Below are 24722 nucleotides of genomic sequence, written 5' to 3' on the forward strand. Positions count from 1 at the left end.
AAAGTAAAATATATTTTTTTTGGATTGTCCCCAATAAAATTGAAACATTTTCTAAAATGGTAGCAACATTATCTCTACTTTTTCCTCTCTCTTATTTTGCTCTTTTTTCATTAATTTACAAAATAATACTCCATAAAATCTCGTTCCGAAAACCAAATGTTTTATATTTATTATGACTGATTCTTTTTTGGTGAGGTAAACAGGATGGATTTAAAAGAACTGTCTTAATAGGTGTAACCCAAAAGAATATAGAGTTTTGGGCCACACTTAAATTGGGCTCAGCCAGTAGCATATTACATAATGGAATTCCTTTTAGTTTTGGGCTTTTAAAAAGGCTTAACATGAAAGTTTAAATATATGGCTGATAAATTATCAAATTTGGATATTGTTTTATTCATGTAAACAATTTTCAAATTTATATGGTTTTCAATCGTTTCACTCTCAAGCTATCCTTCAAAGTAATTTGAACAAATGCATTCATGATTCATCTACTTGGTCACTTCGCTACCAACCAATCATATCTTAATAATAATAACAAATTCAATCACATAATTTCAACATTAAGATTTTTTTTCTTTTCATCAACCACATGCCAATTTCATTCCCAAAATCCACCACCTACCCTTTTTCTCCTCATTTCTCTTTAAACCACTCCACCCTTTCCATGCTACTCACATAACTAACTCACACACAATTAACTATCTAATCACACAAAAACTCCAAAACACATTCTAAAAAGTTAAAATAAAAAATGGTGGCCAATCCGCGGTTCGAGCCGATATCAAGATGCAGCCGCGACGGCCGGTCGGACCAAACCGTCGCGGCCGACTTAGACGGCACTCTCCTCCGGTCCAACAGCCCATTCCCCTACTTCATGCTCGTGGCGTTGGAAGCCGGCAGCTTAATCCGCGCCTTAACTCTCCTCGCATCGGCCCCTTTCGTCTATTTCGTGTACGTGTTCGTGTCCGAGTCCCTAGCCATCGAGGCGCTCGTGTTCGTGGCCTTCGCGGGGCTGAAGGTCCGCGACATCGAGCTCGTGGCCCGGTCCGTGATCCCCAAGTTCTATGCGGAGGACGTCCGGCCCGACGCTTGGGAGGTTTTCGATTCATTCGGGAAGAGGTGCATCGTGACTGCGAATCCGAGGATCATGGTGGAGCATTTCGTGAGGAATTATTTGGGAGCGGAGAAGGTGCTCGGGACAGAGTTAGAGGTCACGGGATCGGGCCGGGTCACGGGGTTTGTGAGGAGGCCCGGCGTGCTTGTGGGTGGCCACAAACGGGCCGCAGTCGTTAGGGAGTTCGGAGATGACGTGCCGGATTTGGGACTCGGTGATAGGGAGACTGATCATGACTTCATGGCTGTGTGTAAGGTTAGAATTCTTACTTTAGTGTCCATCACAAATAATACTTGGAATATTTTTAAAAAATAGGGAGATTTTTGTGATTGGTATTGTAACATGAATGAGGTGAATTTGTGCTATAATAAAGTAAATAAATAAAAAAAACGGATTAGGTAAATTTGTTGAGTTTTTTTAACAACTTAGTGTAATACACTTGCGATGCACAAATTTTATATGTATTTATATTTCTTTAAATTATATAAATATGTGTACATGATATTATCTGAAGTGTGAAAATATAATGAAACTCAAACTACTTCTTGTGATGATGATATTCTGATAACTGATGATTAAATAATACAGATATATGTTGGACTCTTGCATAAACATGGATGAGGTCGAGTTATTTATAGACAATATTTACAACTTTGTCCAAAAAAAACAACAAATGCTAAAATAATTATGACAAACAAAGAACATTTGCAGCTGTTTATAAAATTTTTAATATTTAATATAATACATATTTTATCGTAAAAATTCAAAATATGATATTTTTAAAAATAAGTACTACTAAACTTGCCTTTTCTATTAAAATATATATAGATTTTATCATTTCCTTTTGTCAGGCAATTAAATAATTTAAATTTTTGTACACACGCAATTGTTATCATATCACCTCATGCATACTTCGTGATAGCTGCATGACGAATTTTAGGCACGATAGTGCTTTTTTCATGGTTGTGGTTATTACGTTTTAGTATATCGATTAGATGCCTATTTTTTTATTTGAACATGGTATAAATTTATAGTATTCCATTCCAAACTTATTGATGATAAAAAGAATGATCCATAAAGATTTTTTTTATCTCTCTATCAAATAGGCTCAAATTTAAAGTTTAGAAATATTGTTGGGTCAGATATTATTTAGTTTGGTCTAACCTAAATTTAAAGTCTAGATATATTGTTGGGTCAGTTATATTTTATTTCGCTCCAAATATACTGTTAGGTCAATTAAGTTTAGACCACAGTCAATAACTCATTATGATACCATGATAGAAATTCATGGAGTTCCATCCTACAACCAATTAATAATATGAGAAATGGGTCCATGAAACTTATACATTGATTTCAATTTTCTCATTACAATGTACTACCTCCGTCCCACAATAAGTGTCACATTTTGCCATTTTGATCTGTCTCATAATAAAAGTCACATTTCACTTTTATCATAAATGGTAAATAGACCACACATTCCACCAACCAATTCTAATCACATTTTATTATAAAACTAATATATATAAGTGAGACCCATAATCCACTAACTTATTTAATTGCTTTTCTTTACATTTCTTATAACCCTTGCCCACACTAAATGTGGAACGGAGGTAGTATAATATTATTATAGCAGTAGTTATTTTTATTACATTTCATTTACCAATAGTTCCGGATATCAATAAATATTTCTATAATATGTTGATACATCACAGGAGGGATACATGGTACCTCGGACCAAAACCGAAGCATTGCCGAGAAACAAGCTTCCAGCCCCGACCATCTTCCACGAGGGGCGTCTGGTACAGCGCCCGACGCCCCTCGTGGCGCTGGCCACGTTCCTATGGATGCCTATCGGCATCGCTTTATCTCTCACAAGGGTCTACCTCAACAAAATCCCTCTCCCCGAGAGGATCCTCCGCTACACCTACACGGCGCTCGGGATCAAGCTCATCGTCAAAGGATCCCCTCCCCCACCCCCGCGCCCCGGCCACAGCGGCGCCCTCTTCGTATCCAACCACCGCACCGTCCTCGACCCCGCAGTCATCGCCGCCGCCCTTGGAAGAAAGGTCAGCTGCGTCACCTACAGCATCAACGAATTCTCCGCGCTCATCTCCCCAGTCAGCGTCAAGCGCCTGCTTGAGGAGGGCGATCTGGTCATTTTCCCGGAAGGGACCACGTGCAGGGAGCCGTTCCTGCTCCGGTTCAGCGAACTCTTTGCGGAGCTGAGCGACCGGATCGTGCCGGTGGCGATCGACGCGAGGCAGAGCGTTTTCTATGGCACGACGGCGCGTGGATACAAAGCGCTGGACCGGTTCTTCGTGTTCATGAACCCGAGGCCGACGTTCGAGATCACGTTCCTGGACGAGCTGCCGCCGGAGATGACTGTGAGGGGCGGGAAGACGGCGATCGAGGTGGCGGATTATACACAGAGGGTGGTGGGGGAAACGCTAGGGTTTGAGTGCACGAATTTGACGATGAAGGATAAGTATGTAATGATGGTGGGAAGAACGAATGGGCGCTTGCATTCGAAGAAAGAGAATGATTGTGAAGACGAAGACAAGAAGTAGATTGAGCCCAAAGAAGTTTAGGTTTGTGAGATTGTGATATGAATGGATCCAAAAATAACACCAAAGAAAATTAATTAATAGTAGTACTATTTTAGTTGGGTTGTGAAATTATATTGTTGGAAATCCAGAACTTCTGATTTGTTTGTTCTTTGGTTTTTCACTTAATGCTTTTATTATTGACTTTATAGTAATATTGTTTTATCCTTTAATTTGTACCTATACGAGGCAAGAAGTTGTAGATGTGAGATCATACATTTTCATTTATTTTGTTTTTGGCAAGTGATTCTATACGTGAACAGGAAGTTTAAAGAAAGTATGTCAATTCAAGCAGGGCATAATTCACCTTGCAGAAGGATGATTTTCCTTGAACTTACTTACAATTTACTTCCTCCGTCCGCGAATAGGAGTCCCGGTTCACTTTTACCATAAATGGTTGTAATAATGGAGTGCTCATTTCAGTTGGAAGAAGCTCGGCTAGAAAGGAGTTCGGTAAGCTCGGCTTACCGAGCTGGAACTAGCCTGGAACTAGCCGAGAAGAAGAAGAAGGCAGAAGTCGGTATGGAAGCTCGGTATGGAAGCTCGGTAAGGAAGCTCGGTAAGGAAGCTCGGCGTTGAGCTGGAATGAGCCGAGAAGGAAGAGTTCGGTTGTAAGCCGAGAAGGAGTTCGGTTGTAAGCCGAGGAAGGAGTTCGGTCTTGAACCGAGGAAGGAGTTCGGTCTTGAACCGAGAAGGTAGAAGCAACCTAGCCGAACTAGCCGTTGGAGCAGCAGTTAGTTAGCTGAGATGTAGCGGTTATTCTTCTTGCTTTCTTGATTCTTCTTGTAGTTAGTTAGTAGCAGTTGCTACTTGATTATAGAGCTTTAAATAGCTCACCGTGTATGTAGTTTAGAAAAGAGTTTAATCAATAAAGAGTTTTCCAGTTTTCTCTCCAAGTTTATCATCTTCAATACTCAAAGTGTGAGTGTGTGTGTTTTCTGCATTGTGTGATCTCATACAACAGTGAGTGTGTGTGTGATCTTATTGAGTGTGTGAAAGCCTTGTGTGTGCGAATCCCTACAAGTGGCGCCGTCTGTGGGAAAGGGATATTGAAGCTGATTTGCAGAGGATCAAACGGTTTCAGAGATGGCAGCAAGGCTTGATGCAGAGAAGTTCACAGGCAAGAATGATTATGGCCTGTGGAAGATGAAGATGAAGGCGGTTTTAATTCAACAAGGCTTGGCGGCAGTTCTTGCAAAACCAGATGAGAAAGGAAAGGCTCCAGTGCTTGATGAAAAAGCTCAGGCAAAGATGGAGGAGATGCAGCTCAAGGCACATTCTGCAGTGATTCTGTGCCTTGGAGATAAGGTCTTGAGGGAAGTTCAAGAAGCCAAGACTGCGGTGGAGATCTTGGACAAGTTAGATGAAGTTTACTTGGCCAAATCCTTGGCTAACCGGCTGTATCTCAAGAAGAGGCTGTATGCCTATAGTTTTTCTGGAGATAGGTCCATCATTGAGCAGCTAGAGGAGTTCAACAAGATCATTGATGACCTGGGATCTGTTGATGTCAAGATCTCAGATGAGGATAAGGCCATTCTCACATTGAATGCCTTGCCTAGCTCGTATGACCAGCTAAGTGATGCAATTATCTATGGAAGAGATAAACCTATCACCTATGCAGAAGTCTATTCAGCCTTGATGGCCAAAGAACTCCAGAAGACAGCCAACAGAGGCTCTGCAAGCTCCAATGTTCAAGCTGCAGAGGCCTTGAATGTGAAGAAGTTCAAGAAGCAGAACTTCAAGAAGAAGTTTGAGGGCCCTAAACCCTCAAGTTCTGATGCTCAGAAGGAAACCAGAGCTTGCTATTGGTGCAAGAAACCTGGACATTTGAAGAAAGATTGTCATGCATGGAAGAGAAAGATGGCCTCTGAGGGACACAATCAATCTGATTGTGTGGAGAGTGCTGATCCCCCGGCTCAACTCATGAATATCAGTGATAGTGGGGTCAGTCATAGGTGGATAATGGACTCGGGGTGCAGCTTCCATATGTGCCCAAATAGAAGCTGGTTTCATGATCTTCAAGAAGCATCGGGTACGGTTGTTCTTGGTAATAATCACATTTGTCAGATCAAAGGAATAGGGAAGGTAAAGCTAAGCCTACAAGATGGCTCTATAAAGATCCTAACTGGGGTGAGGTATATTCCAGAAGTAAAGAGGAACCTCATCTCATTGGGAATGCTGGAACAGAAAGGGTTCACCATATTGATGAGTCAAGGAAAATTGTTTGTGAAATCTGGAGATGCAGTGATGATGGAGGCTGACAGAGAGCATATTCTCTATTATCTGAAGGCTAAGGCTGTTGATGGAGAAAGCAATGCAGTGTCAGATGATTCCATAATGCTATGGCACAAGAGATTGGGCCACCCAGCCGAAGGAAGCTTGAAAGAACTCATCAAGAAGGGTCTGATCTCTGGAGATTTCAACAAGATGGACCCCTGTGAGCAATGTATACTTGGAAAGGCTAAGAAGGCACCCTATCCTACAGGTATTCACTCTTCTACAGCCCCTTTAGACTACATACATAGTGATCTTTGGGGGCCTTCACCGGTGTGTTCAATTGGTGGAGGAAAGTATTATCTAGCTATCATTGATGACTATACAAGAAAGTTGTGGGTATATATTCTTAAAGAAAAATCTGAAACACTCACAAAGTTCAAGATATGGTGTAAGGAGGTTGAGCTAGAGAAGGGTAGAAGTGTTAAATGCTTAAGGACAGACAATGGCCTAGAGTTCTTGTCTGCTGAGTTTGATCTGTTTTGTAAAGAGAAGGGTATGAAGAGGCACCGGACTGTTCCTGGTAATCCTCAGCAAAATGGTGTTGTGGAGAGGATGAATAGGACAATCCTAGAGAGGGTGAGGTGCCTACTTCTTGGGTCTGGTTTGAGCAGCAGATTCTGGGGTGAGGCTGTGTATACAGCAGCCTATCTCATCAATAAATGCCCATCTACTGCCCTGAAATCTGAAACTCCTGATTACATGTGGTATGGAGCTCACAGTGACTACTCAAAATACAAGGTGTTTGGGTGTGCAGCCTATGCTCATGCTAGGCAAAGTAAGCTTGAAGCTAGGGCTCTGAAATGTATCTTGCTGGGGTATCAGAGAGGTGTTAAGGGGTATAGGCTCTGGTGTATTGAGCCCGGTAAGCAGAAGGTCTTGGTGAGTAGGGATGTGGTGTTCTTGGAGGATCAGATGCCATTCCTGAAAGATAAGCCGGACTCCAATGAAGATGAGGGTGATTTCTTCAAGGTGGAGCCTGTGGGGGTTGGCCTAGGAGCAGGTGGAGTTATTGACTCAGGGAGTGAGTCTGATTCAGATAAAGAAGAGGCTCCAACTCAGGGCAACCAGGCTGGTGAGTCTATATCAGACTCTATCAGGGACTATCAGCTTGCAAGGGACAGAGTTAGAAGAGAAACAAGGCCACCAACAAAGTTCTCTGATGTTGTGTATTATGCTCTGTGTGCAGCTGAAGGTATTGATGGTGCAGATCCACTCACATATAAAGAAGCTATGCAGAGTAAAGATAGAGAAAGATGGATTGAAGCCATGAATGAGGAAATAGAGTCTTTACTCAAGAACAAAACATGGATTTTGGTGGACAAATCCAAGCTGAATACAGATGAAAGGAGCAAGCACATAGACATAAAGTTGCATTTCATTAGAGATGAGATTGAAAAGGGGAGAGTGAAGGTGATTAAGATTAACACCTTGCACAATCCGGCTGACATGCTAACGAAGTCTCTAGGTAGAGACAAGTTTGACCATTGCAAGAAATGGATCAATGTTTGTGCAAGAACTGAGATGAGCCCTCAGGTGGAGAATTGTAATAATGGAGTGCTCATTTCAGTTGGAAGAAGCTCGGCTAGAAAGGAGTTCGGTAAGCTCGGCTTACCGAGCTGGAACTAGCCTGGAACTAGCCGAGAAGAAGAAGAAGGCAGAAGTCGGTATGGAAGCTCGGTATGGAAGCTCGGTAAGGAAGCTCGGTAAGGAAGCTCGGCGTTGAGCTGGAATGAGCCGAGAAGGAAGAGTTCGGTTGTAAGCCGAGAAGGAGTTCGGTTGTAAGCCGAGGAAGGAGTTCGGTCTTGAACCGAGGAAGGAGTTCGGTCTTGAACCGAGAAGGTAGAAGCAACCTAGCCGAACTAGCCGTTGGAGCAGCAGTTAGTTAGCTGAGATGTAGCGGTTATTCTTCTTGCTTTCTTGATTCTTCTTGTAGTTAGTTAGTAGCAGTTGCTACTTGATTATAGAGCTTTAAATAGCTCACCGTGTATGTAGTTTAGAAAAGAGTTTAATCAATAAAGAGTTTTCCAGTTTTCTCTCCAAGTTTATCATCTTCAATACTCAAAGTGTGAGTGTGTGTGTTTTCTGCATTGTGTGATCTCATACAACAGTGAGTGTGTGTGTGATCTTATTGAGTGTGTGAAAGCCTTGTGTGTGCGAATCCCAACAATGGTAATAGAGTTCCACATTCCACTAACTCATTCCACTCACATTTCATTTAAAACTAATACTATATACAAGTGGGATCCATATTCCACTAACTTTTTTCCACCCACTTTTCTTAACATTTTTTAAAACCCCTGCCGCCAAGAAATGAGACTCCTAATGGCGGACGAAGAGAGTAGTTTGATTCATTGGTTTGGAAGTAATTTTCATCTTCATTACACTTTATTCATTTTCTTTCATTGTAATACATAAAGTATCACATATAGCTCATATTTACCCGGTGCTTATAAAAATCACCAGATAAATTAGTGTACTCTTATAAAGCAAGATAATGTTAACCGAAGTGATGCGATCATGGAAGCCGTTGAGAAACACGAGTTTTGCATGTTTTTAAGGCCTAGATTTGGCTCGTTTTAAATTTCAATCATGCAAAATTATGTTCTTAAATTGCGTATATTATATATTTTGGTATTTTGACATGATTGTTGATAAATGATAGAAAAAGATAGGAAAAAAGTGCAAAAATGGCCAAGGTGCAGCAGCCTGTGTTCGAGCCTATTCTTCCAATGAGTTTGAAGTCCAATCAGTGCCTTCTACACACCATTCCCTTTGTCTTCAAAAGAGCTTCGCGTGGGTACCTGGAACATCTAAATCAGAGTTCTGTGGAGAAACTTATGACCATTTTATGAATGTCGCGCAATGCAGTCAAAATTAGGCGGAAATTCAAGGAAGGAAAGAAATTGTTGCCATGTGAAACCAAATCTATCTTATTAATTGAAGGACACAAAAATACCATATTTTCCCATTACTTGGTGGACACTTTTTACCAATTCTAAATCTTTTTCAAGCCTATACACACCCATAACCTAATTCATAATATTTATCTTAGAGCCTCCAATCATCTCCCTCTCTATACTTCTTCCATCCCATATTCCACATATTATTCTTCCATCTTTCATTGGAGCGGAGCTCAACTCTCCCAAACTTGAATATTTATTTGTCCTCAAACAATATAAGAGAAAAATTAAATAAGAAACACGGATGCTAAGGACTAGACTTAAATATTTGTTTGTCTTCAAGTAAAGCTTATTAGTGCACTTTCATTACTAGCTCGTTGATCACCTTGAAGTACATGAGCTCACAAGTGTTTAGAAGTGTGTTTATCACTCACTCTCAAAGTGTATAAGGTAAAGAATATATGCTCTTAGATCATACAATATGCAAAGTTTACCATAGGCTTGCTCAAAGTCTAATCACTCCTCTACTTTTTGTGATTAAAATAAAAAATCCGAAAGATATTTATTTTAGGTTATAATGTAGGCTCTTTGGTAAGGTAAGGAAATATTTGGCTAAAAAGTGACTAAACCCAACATAGCAAAAGTGATCAGTTTCTACTACATCAAACTCAACACCAAACCAACAATTCAAATCTCAGTAAATTCTAGACTTTGTCCAGATTTCTTCTCACTGTCCAGATTCCTTTGATTTTTTTCTTCTCTTTCTTTTCTTTATTTTATTTTCTATTTTTTTTTCTTAGACATCCCTTTTCTTTTTTTTGTACACAACAAATTATCTTATCCAAACCACATATGTCTATGCAATTTTCACATTTAAACACACTACTTTTCTTTCTACCTTATCTCTTCAACTCTTTTCACAAGATATAAACTAACTTTCCCCAAGAGTGTATGAATGTTCCCCCTTTATTTAGCTTCCAAAGAAAAAGGCTTTAAAGGATCAAAGTGGCTAGCTAGGAAAAATATTTTGAGTAAGGTCATAAATTTGGATATACAAAGTAGCTTAGAAGGATGGCCTAACGTCCTCTTTTATCATTTAAACACTATGTAGACTTAGGCAGACTGAGAACAAGTTCTAGAAACAAGTACATGAATGCAAATAAATCACACAAGAAAGAAATTTATGGCTCAAGTCTCACACGTATAAGCACGATTCAAGACAAACAATCAATTCATTAATTATGCACCTTTTCACAAAACTATTAAATCAATGTATCAAGCCAACTCAAACAAAACATAATAGAAATTTCCATCATAGGCAACTCGGTCTGATGTCCTTAAACATATGTATTTCTAACTTTTCTATGTCACCTCAGGTATTTTTTAAAAAATTAAAACAAAAACTAACAAAAGCAAACTAATAAAAAATTAACAAAAATAAGCAAAAACAACTAAACTCACGGTCCACCACTTCATCCCCCCAAACTTATTCAAAACTACGTTAAGAATAAGTTTGAAAAGTCGGTAGGGACGTGAGTAAACTAAGAAAACAAATTAAATTAAAACAACATTAAAAAAATATGAAAAATAGATGATACCAATATTGGGTTGCCTCCCAACAAGCGCTTGGTTAACGTCTTTAGCTTGACGTTCTTTGAAGCTGATACCCTCAAATATCGGACTAGCACTCGTTTGTTTTGAAAGAGAGAAAACAATGACAATTGGGGTTAAGGGTTGTAGGGGATACGTAAGAAAGAAGAGAAATTTAATTCTAATTCCTTCTTAATTTTATTATGAAGAGAATGTGACATATTTATAAGCCCTAGAGCGGTTAGACTCCTGGTAGAATTGGGGAAAGAACCGTCAAGAAAACCCAAAGGAGTTAGAATAGGGCTTTAATTCTAAAGGAAACAAAATAATAAACTTAACAAAAATAGGAATGAGTATCTAACTAAATCTACTTGCCATATCTTGGATAATCTACTTGCCATATCTTGGATGCGCGGTCCTCTTCCTCTGCGATCGTCTAAGGTTCGTCGTCGGCTGCCGAAGCCTCGGCGACGGTGGCGGTGGTGAGTTCAGGCTGTTGCCGCTGTTAGATACGGTCGAGTCCATATCAAATCCCCCCGTTAGAATCGTCCTTGCCCTCAAGGCACAGATTAGGAAATTGAAGACGCATGTGCTCCATCGGCTCCCATGTTCCCTCATCATCGAGATTATTTGACCACCGAACATGCCAATGAACCTGAGGTTCATTATCAACCAATACCGTCCGCTCGACAATTGATGATACTGGGACCAAAAGTGGTCATCCTTTGGGAGCGTCGCTAGGTAATGTTGGCAACGACACGTTAGTATCATTCGTGACAAATGGGCGAAGCAGACCAACATGGAAGACATCATGGATCTTTGCATCGGGCGGGAGCTCCAATTGATACGCTACCTTACCAATTTTCTTGATAACCTTGAAGGGACCATAAAACCTTCGACTGAGCTTAGCAGAGATAGGTTTTGCCATTGAATGTTGGCGATATGGTTGTAGTTTGAGCAGGACCAGATCTCCCTCGCAAAAATTAACTTCCCGGCGGTGTTTATTTGCTTGGATACTCATGCGTGACTGCATCTTAACCAAGTTTGCTTTTGATCCCTGCAACACCTCTGCTCTTTCTAATAGAGCCGTAGTGACATCGACACTCTTGGCTCTAGTCGAAATAGTGGAAAACAACGACGGAGGAGAGTGCCCGTACAAAGCCTGAAAAGGATATACCCGAAGGCCTGCTAATTCGGCCCAGGGTAATAATTTCGCCCATCGCGTAGATCGATCAAACGTGAATGCCCGCAAGTATTGTTCCAAGGAACGATTTGTTATCTCAGCACACAAGGCTCACACACTATTTGGTATTCTATTTATAACTCACACAAAACTCACATACACCGAGCACACAGAGACACACACTAATCCTGATGAAGAAAAGAGAGGTTTATTGGAGAAAAGGAATTCTCTTTTTATTGATTGACTCACTACTCTAAGATACAAGTAAAAACGAGCTATATATAAAGCTCATACAATCTGGCAACTGCTCCTAACAGAATTGGAGCCAAGAATCAAGACTAGAGCTCATTTCCTAACTGACTAACTAACTCTAACGGCTAGTTTTTGACAACACCTTCCTATCCTCTTTAGCCTTTAATTCTTCATGTTTAAGAGCTAAATGTGGACTCACTTCTTACAATTCTCCACCTGAGTACACACTTCAGTTCTTGCAGCAAACTTTGATCAGCTCCTTGCAATAATCAAACTTGTCTTTTCATAGAGACTTTGTGAGCATGTCAGCTGGATTGTGCAAGGTGTCAATCTTGACCACCTTCACTCTTCCCTTCTCAATCTCATCTCTAATAAAATATAGTTTCACAGCTACGTGCTTGCTTCTCTCATGGAAATACTGATGTTTAGCTAAGCACAAAGCTGAGCTACTGTCACAACGAACAACCATGGTTTTCTGATCAAAACCAAAGTCTGATATAACATCCTGAATCCAGAAGCTTTCTTGCACAACAACTGTTAGGGCCATATACTCTGCCTCTCTGTTATCCTAACTTCCAACTGACCACTGTACCAAACATAGTGAACAAATAGCCAGTTTGGGACTTTCTGTTATCTAGATTTGTAGCATTATCTGCATCACAGTAGCCCACCACTACTTCCTCACCCTCCTTATCACAGCCATTGAACACAATACCCCAGCTACTAGTGCTCTTCTTATACCTCAGAATCCACTTAAGAGCATTCCAATGCTTTTTCCCAGGATCATCCATGTATCTGCTAGTAACTGAGATAGCATGGGCAAGGTCTGACCTAGTACAGATCATAGTGTACATTACACTTCCAATCACACTAGCATAAGGTATAGACTCCATCTCCTATGCCTCTTGCTTAGATTTAGGGGCCTGCTCCTTAGATAGTTTAAAACTCTGTGACAGAGGTGTTGTAGCAGCTTTAGCATTATCCACATTGAACATTTTCAGAACTTTCTCAATATAATCAGACTGAAATAGCCACAACTTCTTACAGCTTCTGTTTCTCTGAATGTTAATACCAAGGATCTTCTTTGCCTCACTGATGCACTTTTTATTAGCACTAAATAAACCTGCAATTATACAGAGTATATATAGTACAACTAAAGGTTAGTACCGGATATCGAACACAGGGAAAACAATAACAGATTGCCTACCTTCTACTAAGCTTCGTTCACTATTTGGAAAATCGAAAGTTTTGGAGATTTTGAAAAGTAAAAACAACTTGAAAGCAAATAAACAACTGATTGCATATAATTAAAGAGGTAAAATATGAGAGATAAGAGAATTCCAGGGATATGCGTTAACAGTTATGGTTATACAAATTCCAACTACAATACCCTAGCACAGTTTATACTTCGATAGAATGAGTCACGTAAGTTTTGACCGTGTGGCACAAGCGTAGATTACTAACACTAGGGTTGTCAATCCTAGATTCATAACTCCTAAAAGCTCCTAAGACCCTTGAAAAGTCCTCATTCTCAATTAATAGTGTCGTTTTAAGGGAAGCTAATTGTAGTGTCTACTAATTGGATCTAACTCGACAACCTTGACTCGTGCTAATTTAGCAATCAAAAGCGTCACCCGCAAGTGCACGGGATATGTAGCACGTGGCAAGTTAAAATTATCGATCCTCGAAGACTAAATGCTGGAATGAATACTATGATGCAATGTCAAACACTATTTAGACTAATGAAGGGGGGTTTTGGTTTTTGTTATCTAAAGACAATAATAAACTAAGTAACAATACAATTAAGATCAAATAACCAAAGAAAGCAAAAAAAGAAAGATTTTCAAACAATATAGGAAAGGTAGGGATATGGATCCGTTGGTATGGATCACGAGTGTCACCTAGGGATTATGCTCATTGAAAGAGCAGGTTTGTGTCAGGTGTCGTGTCGAGCACATGATGTATCCTACTGATCAGGATGGAACCCCAGCTATGCCTGAACCTGATATCAATAATTCCTCAACCCACTTCTACTGAGGAGTATAGTGGACGTAAGGGTCGAATCCCACAGAGATGAACGCGCTTTGGGAATTGTGGTGAAATTCTGGAAAGGTTTGGTTAGCTACCACGCTTTGGGTTGAGACTTTATCAAGGCTGGAATTTAAGATGTTACTCTACTGACTAGGAGACGGGGAGAAAGATGATTGACATGCAGCTGTGTACGTGGAAAGTGGGGAGCATAAGGTTCAGGAAATATATGGAAAGTACGAGTTTACTATAAAAGGCTAAACGGAATATCAGAGGAAAATAGGTAGTTAGGTGACTAGGCCTACAGATCTGAAAAGTGACAGCTGAAAAGTAAAGAAAAGTAAAGGACAAAAGCAAAAGCAGCTAAAAAGTAAAAGTGGTCCCAAATTTGGATGTGGACATTGTCTTCTCCAACAAGTATGAACACAAATCAAACAACTCAGATTCCATGAACGAGAAATGCAGAATAACAACTTCACAAGAACAGATCTAATAATTAAAACTCCAAATCAAAAGATTAAACTAACGAAACTGAAATTACGCTTACTAGGTGACATGCAAGGTGGCAGAAATCACGTAAACTAGGCTTTCACACTTAACCATTTCAGATCTAAAATCTAACAGCTATCTAGACTTGCAAACTCAGGCAGATTAACTACAGAAATGAAAACATGCGATTCAACACTGGAAATTACCGTAACTACTGGATTTAAGCTATCTAGGCAGAAAAGAACGAGATCAAACAAGAACCGATGCACAAAAACAACTTCATATCATAGAAACGTTTGGATCACAACTAAGACTGCAAGTTAAGCAAATATTGAAAGTGCAACAAATCCAACGTATGAAAACAAAGTGCGATTAACTAAGAAAGCAAATAAAGATTGTTTGCCACTCCGGGCGATGAAACTGTTAACACTACGAAACACGCTGACTGGAACGAAAGGATGTGGAACTCCAGCGAACTGATGAGCTTCAAGTGACCATGGCTGTCCGCGAGGAACGAGAATATGAAGGATATGCTGAAGGATTGATCTACCGAAGAGAGATTGCTAACTAAGTGTAGGAGTGGATGAACTAATTGCTTCTCATTCTCTCTCCAAGTGGCTTCCTTTTATAGGGAGGCCTCCCTTGATTTTTAGGGTAGACTTCAAACATGAGATGACTCTTTTGCCCCCTTGCTTGCGGCTGATCTTTCCAGCTATCCTTCTTCTCTATCTCGAGCCTTTATGGCATGCATACTGGTCAGGATAGCAACATCCTGACGCCCTTCTCACCTGAATTCTCCTAACATTCCCATACTGGTTAGAACAATTCCCTGCACACTTTAGCAACTGTTTTGCAGATATATTCCAATTATGCACATTATACTAACTAGTAACCAAGGCCTAGAATACGACTTATCAAACTGCTCACACTTACCACATGCTTGTCCTCAAGCGGGAAGAACAACAAAAGAAGTAAGTCGAATTCTAGCTTGGTTACTCCCCTGACCGACTCTATCCTAACCTAGACCCTAAACTATGGGGCAAAGAAAAACACATAAGAACGGACACATACACATAAATAGAACTAAAGACACTTAAACACATTAACACAACTCAATTGGGCTATATTTTCAACCATCTCTCCCCTTGGGATCAGGTGCAATCCGACCTTAGACAGCCTTGAATTTTCACCGCCCCCCTTTCTTTCGTAGTCAGTACATCCGCTCGTCAAGATCACCCACACTCTCGGCTTAACACTGGATTCTCTCAGTCGCTCACTCCTCACTGGGGATGTTAGGACTGTATTCTCTAATAGCGCTGAACCACAGATGCTTCGGACTTAGATCTCACGTGCGGCTATTGAAGATCTTTCAGGCTTGTAACGGGGCTATTGGGTTATAGTGTTTGGGGTGGTTGTTCCTAAGGCTCTAAGGTTCAAAAACCATTACTTTATTCTGATGCGGGGAGCTGTGTGCGCTCAGGCTTTCGGCTGCCACTTCTGCTTGGCTGGACTTTTTCCGAAGTTGCTTCCCAAGTGGTCAGTAGCGTCTTGTGGCTTCGCCACCCTTATTCATTCTCATTCTTTTTGTGGTCAAGTATTTTCGACCATATTCTTCACATTTTCTCATTTTCTTCTGTGGCTTCGCCACCCTTATTCTTTCTTATCTTTTTGGGGTCTGGAATCTCTTCCTGGTCATTTTCTCCTTGCCTCTCTATTTCTTCCAGTTGGTTTTCTTCTTGTATGTCATGCTGGCCAGTTGCCTCCTTGCCTTATGCCTCGCACACACACAATTCCAGGGGCTAGAGGTTATATCTAGGTATATATGGCTAGAAAGTGGGGTTCTAAGGGTTGGAAAATGTATTTTTTTTTGGGGAGGGGGTTCCTACTGCCTTCAGTGTTGCTACACGCGGTCACTTTACCCTAGGCACCTTGTGGCAGCCACTCTTTTCTTTTCTGAATTAGTGGAAAATGGTTCCACTTTAGGCTTTTAACTCAAATTTTAAGAGGGCTTTTGTGTTTTGGCTCTAAGTGTGGGCTTTTCTCTCATACCCGCATCATCTATACTGACTAGGAGATACTAAGGGGGGTGGTTTTCATTTTCCAGCATGTCCTATCTCCCTCAATTCCCCTCACCGTCAGTTCGAGACAGTTGAGTTTTAAGCCCAATCAAATAAAAAAACTAGACCTAGACACTACACAAACACTTAAACACAGACTACACATATACACATATGTCATACTGGCCATTGCATCCCCCCTCCCACTTCACAAGTGTCTGCCCTCAGATAAGGCTGTGAAGTGGAAAAGGTAATGGCTAGTATGACTAACACACAGACATACCAAACAAGAAAACACATGCTGTTTCTAAAAACTTCTCACACTTAGACTATATAATAGGCTAAGTGGGAGAGTTTAAAACCTAACAGAATCCGACAAACACAAACACATATATACATAAACTCCTCACACTTAGGCTACGCAGTAGGCTAAGTGTGAGGTACATGTACACGGAAAGAAAACAACATAAACACAAACACATGCGCCAAAAATAGCAAACCCTTTACTTCTCACACTTAGACTATTGTATTGGCTAAGTGTTATGAAAGGGGTTTGCTCACATGCTACACAGATTATACTACCTGAAAACACAGCAAAACACAATTAAAATACAAAAAACTAAAAACTGAAAATAAAAAGAAAACTAACTGGTCAGTATGGTTGGTCACTTGTTCCTCCTGCTCCTTCGCGGGGCAGGTTGTGGTGCAGGTGGTTCTTTCGGTTGTTCCTCCTCATTCTCGGACTGCTTGTTCCCAGATTCTGCCGACTCTTCGGCATCTCCTTCCTCTTGTTTCTCTTCTTCTGTCTCGGTCCCCATGGGTTCATCATCCTGGCCTTCATGGCCGCTTGTTCCAGCTTATCGTACTAACTTCCCGGTTCCCAACTCTTTCAGAATTCCTTCCATCTCGTTAGTCAGGCGAGCCAATTCCGCCCTAGCTTGTCGATTCTCTTCCGCCAACTTTTCCACTGCCTTCTCTAGCCTTTCCTGTCTCTGTTCCTGATCTAGTATCCCCAGATGTGCTGCAGATCTCCCCGTCGGTATAGCTTCTTCTCCCATTGCATAGAAACGCGGTATCCCCTGCCTCATGTACACAGTGTTCGTTCGGACAAAGAACGGTGTATAAAACAGACCAGGAGGATCCACCATGATCTGGTCGGATAAGTCTTCGGCTTTCGTGATGATGATGTTGTTTCTGTCGATCACTCCCAAGATATGACAGAGAGTGAGGTTTCTCGCTGGGTGGGTGGCAATTAGATGGCATTGGTACACGGTCCAGAATCCTAGATGTAATTTCCTTCCACGCTTCGCGCACCACAGAAGGTATAACTCTGTCATTGATGTTCTTACCGTGGAGTTCGACTGCCCCAACAAATTGAAGTCCAAGTGAAGCTGGACTAGGCGTAGGATTGGGTTATTGAAATGGATTGAGCGAGAGAGAGTGGATGCAAATTCCCCAGAGGCTGGGTGAGTTAACTCCTCCCATGCCTCCTGGGGCTCGAAGTCTACGGGGAATTCCCCGTTCCCTGCTCCGCCACTCCGATCCTATCGCCTCCTCCAGACTACACATCCCCAAACGTACTGTCCATTCAATCAGATTCATGCTTATCTCCCCTCCAAACAACCGAAAGCTAATAAAAAACCTCATCCAAATCTGTTGTGACCCTAAATCGGAATATGGTAAAGAACTCCTTTGCTAACCTAACACTGATGTTCGGATTCCCATTCTCCAACAACCATTCGAATCCTAACGCATGCAAATAAGAGAGAAACTGCTCGCGGGCACCCAACTCATCTAAAGAAGGAATATGAAGTACCTTTTCGCTCTTCACTTGCTTACTCCCTTCATCCTTGCTATCGAAAACTTTTTGTAGCTCCTTCGAGTCGAATAGCTTCATCTTCTCCACCAGATCATCAGTAAGGTCCACTGTCCAGCGCCGGTACCTCAGTCTCTCTACCGGGGGATGTACTAGCTCTCGATGATCGTGCGGAAGCTGTTGCTCACTGCACTCCTCATTTTCCAAGGAAATATCGCTGTCCGATTCTGACTCTTCACTGACAGCGTATTCGCTATCACTTTGTTCCCTCCGGTGTTCTTGGGCTCGCTGAACTGACTCAGGAATGACTATGCCAGTGTTCACTGTACGTGGCTTCTTGTTGCTAGGCTTCTTCTTCATAGGGGCCTTCCCCTTCCGCTTCTTTTCTTCCTGATATCTAGCTTCCTCTCCATCATCCTCGTCTTTCTCTTCTTCGGGTTCCTTCTCAGCTTGTGTTAAAAATTGGTCCTGGGCAGTAGGACTAGTCTCCTTGTGGCCTACTGACCTGGATGCGAGGTCCAGACCCTCAGCCATCCCGTCAGCCTCTTCACCTTGGCCACTCAGTGTTGGAGAGACCGCTTCGTTTTCCCTTGCAGTATCCTCTAAGTCAGTAGTAGGTAAAAACTCCTCCCTAGGTTTTGTGGGAGTAGCCCTTTCCTCATCACTCAAGATCTCGACCGGATCTGCCTCTGTGTTTACCTTTGCTTTACCGGAAGCCCACTTCCCTAAGCATCTTTGCGACACCCTCTTCGGCTTCGGCTGTTCTGCCCTAGGGTCGCCCTTCAACACCAACTTCCTCTTGACTACCTTCGGTTTAGTCACCGGAGGTGCTACTGGTTTAGGTACCTCCGCTCTTGCTTCTGTTTCTTCTGCTTCCACATGCACATCACTCTTCTCCGCCTCTGTTTGGGGTTCACTGACTCTGGCTCTTTCTGTCCTGCCCTGCCTTCTTCATCTTCTCCTACTGCCCTAGATGTGAGGTCCAGATCCTCAACCATCGTGGCAGTATCATCTTCCCTCTGGTTTACTCTATCCAAAATCGCCTGGAATTCGTCATCCGTCATTAGGCCTTGTTTCTTGGCCGTCTCATTTAAATTTATTTATTCCCTCGCCGTTCCTTGAGAAACGGTCCCTGCCGCCGGCGTTTTCTCTGGTTCATCGTCTCCCTGTAGGCTCCCCTGTTCCCTGCTTTTCCTCGCTTCACGTTCATCTGAGTCGGAATCGTAATGGGCAGATATGGGGCCAACCTCCATCGAATCACTTTGTTGTGGAGTTTGGGAGGGTTCCGAAGATTCTGGCGGTACGGTTACCGATGGAGATTTTCTTTCTGGTGGAATTTCGGTGGAAATCGGAATGGAAACAGTAGGTTGTACCGTGGATTGCACATTCGGTTCAGATGGGGTTCCTCTGGTCGCGTCCCCTGCTCCCCCTATTTGACTGAAACCGGCCAACGCCGCTGTCCAGTCCCGATTAGGGTCTTGTAGTCGCAGAAATTCCACCATGGCGTCTAAAGATATCATTGTCGGCGCCTGAGGAACTGGCGCTGGAGATGGCGGGTTCGGAGGTCGCGCTTCCACGGGCGGTTGCGCTTCTGGGGTTTCTTTCCTGCGGTGAGCAGTAGATTTCCCGCCCTTTACTTTCCAGGCTTTCTTTCCCATGGTTTAGATCGGCGATTTTCGGTGGAAATGGGGTGTTGGTTTTTTTTTCGTTTTTTTTTTGTGGAAGGTCGGAAGATTTTGCAGAGAGAAAATTTAGGAGAGGGTTTGTGAAGTGAAAATGGGACGGATGATTTGATAATGGGGTAGGAATAGGGCATGTATGGGTTGTAACCGGCTGTAGGCGGTTTCTAGGTAGCGCCGATTCGAGGGAGAGACGGTTGGGAAAGCTGGCTCTCTGATTGGTGGTCGCCCCTCCTTTTTTTGCTCACGCGCCCTGTCAGTCGCTGCCCGCCTGCAAAGCTGCAGTAAGCCCCCAAATTCAAATTCTGCCCTATAATGATTTCCACCTATATTTTCCTAGAGTAGAAACAAAGTAAAAAGGACACTTAAATAAATTGGGGAGTTTCACCAAAATGGTATTCTGATGGTCGGTACGTACTCCCAATTAACATTTGAGGTCCTAAAAAAAATATTTTTAGGTTTTCTTAAATTAACTAGCATGCAAAGGTTCAAATTAATTAATTACCTCATATGTACCATATTTACATCTTCCTTAGGAAAATTGGAATTCTACTTTGCCAGCATATGTACATTACGCTAAAAGGAGCTAGCCCAGTGGAATTCCAATCCCCATCCTACCGGTCAGTATGAAACCTGAGTATGTGGTTGCAGTGGGATCTCATCCACTTCAGCCACATCACTATTGGCCCTAAATACCTTCAGCCTATGCCCATTCACAATAAAAGGTTCAGACTTAGGAAAACTCCCTAAAATCTCCACTGCTCCATTAGAACGGAGTGCGGTGATGACATAAGGCCCTGTCCATTTCGACTTGAGTTTTCCAGGCATGGCTTCAACCTCGACTGGAAGAGTAGTACTTTCTGCCCAACATGAAGATCCTTGGTCCTCAGATTCCTGTCGTGCCACAATTTGGTTCGCTCCTTATACCACATGGCTGAATCAAACGACTCCAATCTGAGTTCCTCTAACTCTTGCAGCTGCAACTTCCTTTCCTCCTCACAGGCTGTAGCATCCATATTCACTTGCTGTACTTCCCAGTATGCTCGGTGCTCAATTCCCACTGGTAAGTGGCACATCTTTCCAAAAACGATTCGGTATGGGGACATTCCTATGGGGGTTTTGTAGGCTGTGCGATATGCCCATAGAGCATCCTCTAACCTCATACTCCAGTCCTTCCTGGAAGGATTTACGGTTTTCTCCAGAATCTTCTTTATCTCTCGGTTAGAGATCTCTGCCTGCCCGTTCGCTTGCGGGTGGTAGGGGCTTGATAGTCTGTGATGCACACCGTACTTCTTCATCAAGGCTTCGATGGTGCGGTTGCAGAAGTGGGTGCCTTGATCGGATATTATGGCCGTTGGTACTCCGAATCGACTGAAAATGTTACTTTTGAGGAACTTGGCTACCTCCCTTGCTTCACACGTGCTTATGGCCTTGGCCTCTACCCATTTGGAGACGTAGTCAACTGCAACTAAGATATATAAGTTCCCATACGACGAGGGAAAAGGCCCTATGAAATCCATCTCACATATGTCGAACAACTCACAAACAATGATCGGGACTTGCGGCATTTCGTCTCGCACGGATATTCCACCGGTCAGTTGACAACGCTCACAACTTCTACAAAACTCTTAGGCATCTTTGTTGAGGGTTGGCCAATAAAATCCGCTATCCAGAATCTTTCTCGCCGTCTTCTTGGGACCGAAATGTCCTCCACATGCCAGAGAGTGGCAATGCGTCAATACGTCCCTCTGCTCCCAGTCAGGAACGCATCTTCTTATCACTTGATCGGCTCCTACCCTCCAAAGACACGGGTCATCCCAAAAGTAGTATTTCGACTCACTTTTGATCTTCATTCTTTGAGCTTTGGTGACGTTCGACACTTCTGGAAGCTCCCCTGAAACGAGGTAGTTGGGTAGGTCCGCATACCATGGCTCCTTCCCTACTTTTTCCTTTCCTTTTTCTGTCACATCCTGGCCAGTAAGCTTCATCGCTTCTTCCCAGTCAATTTTTCTGGCGGCAAAAATAACTTCACACAAGTGTTCTTCCGGGAATCAATCTCTCACCTCCTCGCTATTTCCATCCTGCACTATCCTGCTCAAATGATCCGCAACCCTATTCTCAACCCCTTTCTTGTCTTCCACCTCTCAATCGAACTCTTGTAACAAGAGTACCCATCGGATTAAGCGGGGTTTGGATTCTTTCTTGGTAACCAGGTACTTAATGGCTGCATGGTCAGTATAAACGATGACCCTTGACCCCAACAAGTACTGCTGAAACTTCTCGAATGAATAAACCACGGCTAGCATCTCTTTCTCCGTGGTATCATAATTCCTTTGAGCTTGATTCAATGTCTTAGATGCATAAAAGATCACATACCTTTTTCCCTCGATCTTCTGACCCAGAACCGCTCCTACTGCATAATCGCTGGCATCACACATCACTTCGAACGGATGATCCCAGTCAGGAGACCGGATAATCGGTGCAGATATCAGCTTTTCCTTGAGCAAGTTGAAAGCAGCCTTGCGTTGATCATCAAAATTGAATTCTATTTCGTTTTGGAGAAGTCTGGTGAGGAGTTGGGCAATTTTGGCGAAGTCTTTAATGAATCGGCGATAAAATCCCGCGTACCCCAGAAAACCCCTTATTTCCTTCTGGTCAGTAGGAAAAGGTAGTTTGGAAATGATGTCTACTTTGGCTTGATCCACCTGGATACCCCTCTCTGACACCACATGCCCTAGGACGATGCCCTCTGTGACCATGAAATGACATTTCTCAAAATTCAAACTTAGGCTCTTCGCTCGACACCTCTCCAAGACTACATCCAAATGACGAAGGCATGAGTCGAAAGAGTCTCCATAGACTGTGAAGTCATCCATAAATATTTCTATACACTCCTCAATTAGATCAGAAAATATGCTCATCATGCATCGCTGAAATGTTCCCGGAGCGTTGCAAAGTCTGAACGGCATGCGTCTGTACGCATAGGTTCCAAACGGGCAGGTGAAGGTAGTTTTATCCTGGTCTTCAGGATTCACGTAAATCTGAAAATACCCGCTGTATCCATCCAAAAAACAAAAGTACTTCTTCCCAGCCAGTCGCTCCAACATCTGATCGATGAACGGTAGGGGAAAGTGGTCTTTCCTGGTCGCGGCGTTCAGCTTGCGGTAGTCTATGCACATCCGCCAACCAGTGACTAGCCTTGTCGGTATCAGCTCATTTCTCTCATTTTGAACCACTTGAATCCCGGACTTCTTGGGGACCATGTGCACAGGGCTGACCCACTCGCTATCGGGCACCGAATAGATAATCCCTAATGACAACAACTTCAAGATTTCCTTCAATATTTCCTCCCGCATGTTGGGATTCACCTTTCTCTGCGAATCTCGATGTGCCTTCGCCCCTTCTTCTAGCCTAATATGATGCATGCAGACGTCAGGGCTTATTCCCACCAAATCTGTAAGGCTCCATCCAATTGCTTTCATGTTCCTGCCTAGAACGGTCAATAGCCTTGCTTCTTGCTCCTTTGTCAGGATACTGCTTATTATCACCGGATATAAGTTTTCCTCCCCGAGAAAGGCAGGGTTGCTGGCAACTTCTTCAATTCAACTTGTGGGGGAAGTGTGTCTGTTGGGAGATGGTTTCTCGCAGCATCCCCTTCCTTTTCTAATTTTCCCTCTGAGAGTTCATCCGTACTGACTGGTAGCTTCGCCGCTGTGGCTCCAATAAATTCTGATTTCTGGCAGAAGTCCTTAATAGCTCATTCTTTCTCTTCATCAGTTAACACTTGGCTACTGATCAGGTCTCACCATGCAGCTGCCTCTACATCAGCCTGCCCATATACATCCAATGCTTGTAGCTTTTCCTGCAATAGTTCAGTCTCAAGAAAATCTTGGACTAGAGGGTCAATTACATCCACATAGCATAGATTTTCAGAATCGATAGGCTTTTTCATGGCCTCATTGATATCAAAGGTAAACTTTTCTCCATGAAAATCAATACAAATTGTTCCCTCAGCCATATCTACAATCGTCTTGGCTGTCCTAAGAAATGGTCTTCCTAACAAAATACCGCTAGACTCCCTAGCTTCAGACTCACCCATCTTGATCACGAAAAAGCCAGCAGGATAAGTAAAATCATGTACTCTCACCAGCACATTCTCTAACACTCCCTCAGGACTTATACACGACCTATCAGCCAGTTGGATTAATACCCTAGTGTTAGATAACGTTACTCCCTTCAACCGATTATAAACTGACAATGTCATAACATTTATAGAAGCTCCCAGATCACACATTGCATGCTCGATTTTTACATCTCCTATAGTTATAGGTAAAGTGAACATACCTGGGTCTGCTCTCTTGGGTGGTAGCTCTTCTTGCACAATTGCTGACGCTATCCCTTCCACCATGATCTTCCCATCCTTCTGGGCTTTCCCGGCTATGAATTCTTTGATAAATTTTCCAAGCAGGGGTAGCTTCACGGCTTGGAGGAATGGTATGGTGACATCCAGCTTCCAAAAATTGACATGTAATCCACTGGGCTTCCCTTCTTCCTCTTGGTCACGAAACGATAAGGGAATGGTTTTTTCCCTTTCTCTTCTTCGACCAGCTCCTCGACAGCCTTCCTGGAGTCTTTCTCGGGCACATTCTGGGTTGGAGTTTCCTTCGCCAGTTCTTTTTCCTTAGATGAGTCCACCTTGGGCTGCCTGCTTCCGGTTTCACTGTTCCTCTACGG

General features: G+C 42.6%; 1 protein-coding gene across 1 annotated transcript; it reads left to right on the forward strand.

The window, feature by feature from the left end:
- Window positions 1-597: 597 nt before the first annotated feature.
- On the forward strand, window positions 598-3789 carry LOC121798202 (glycerol-3-phosphate 2-O-acyltransferase 6-like). Its single transcript, XM_042197082.1, has 2 exons — window positions 598-1369; window positions 2827-3789. The coding sequence occupies exons 1-2, from the start codon at window positions 752-754 to the stop codon at window positions 3679-3681; spliced, it is 1473 nt and encodes a 490-aa protein (XP_042053016.1). The 5' UTR covers window positions 598-751; the 3' UTR covers window positions 3682-3789.
- The last annotated feature ends 20933 nt before the right edge of the window (window positions 3790-24722 follow it).

This window comes from Salvia splendens, chromosome 1 (assembly GCF_004379255.2).
Source record: "Salvia splendens isolate huo1 chromosome 1, SspV2, whole genome shotgun sequence".
In the NCBI taxonomy this organism is placed as follows: domain Eukaryota; kingdom Viridiplantae; phylum Streptophyta; class Magnoliopsida; order Lamiales; family Lamiaceae; genus Salvia; species Salvia splendens.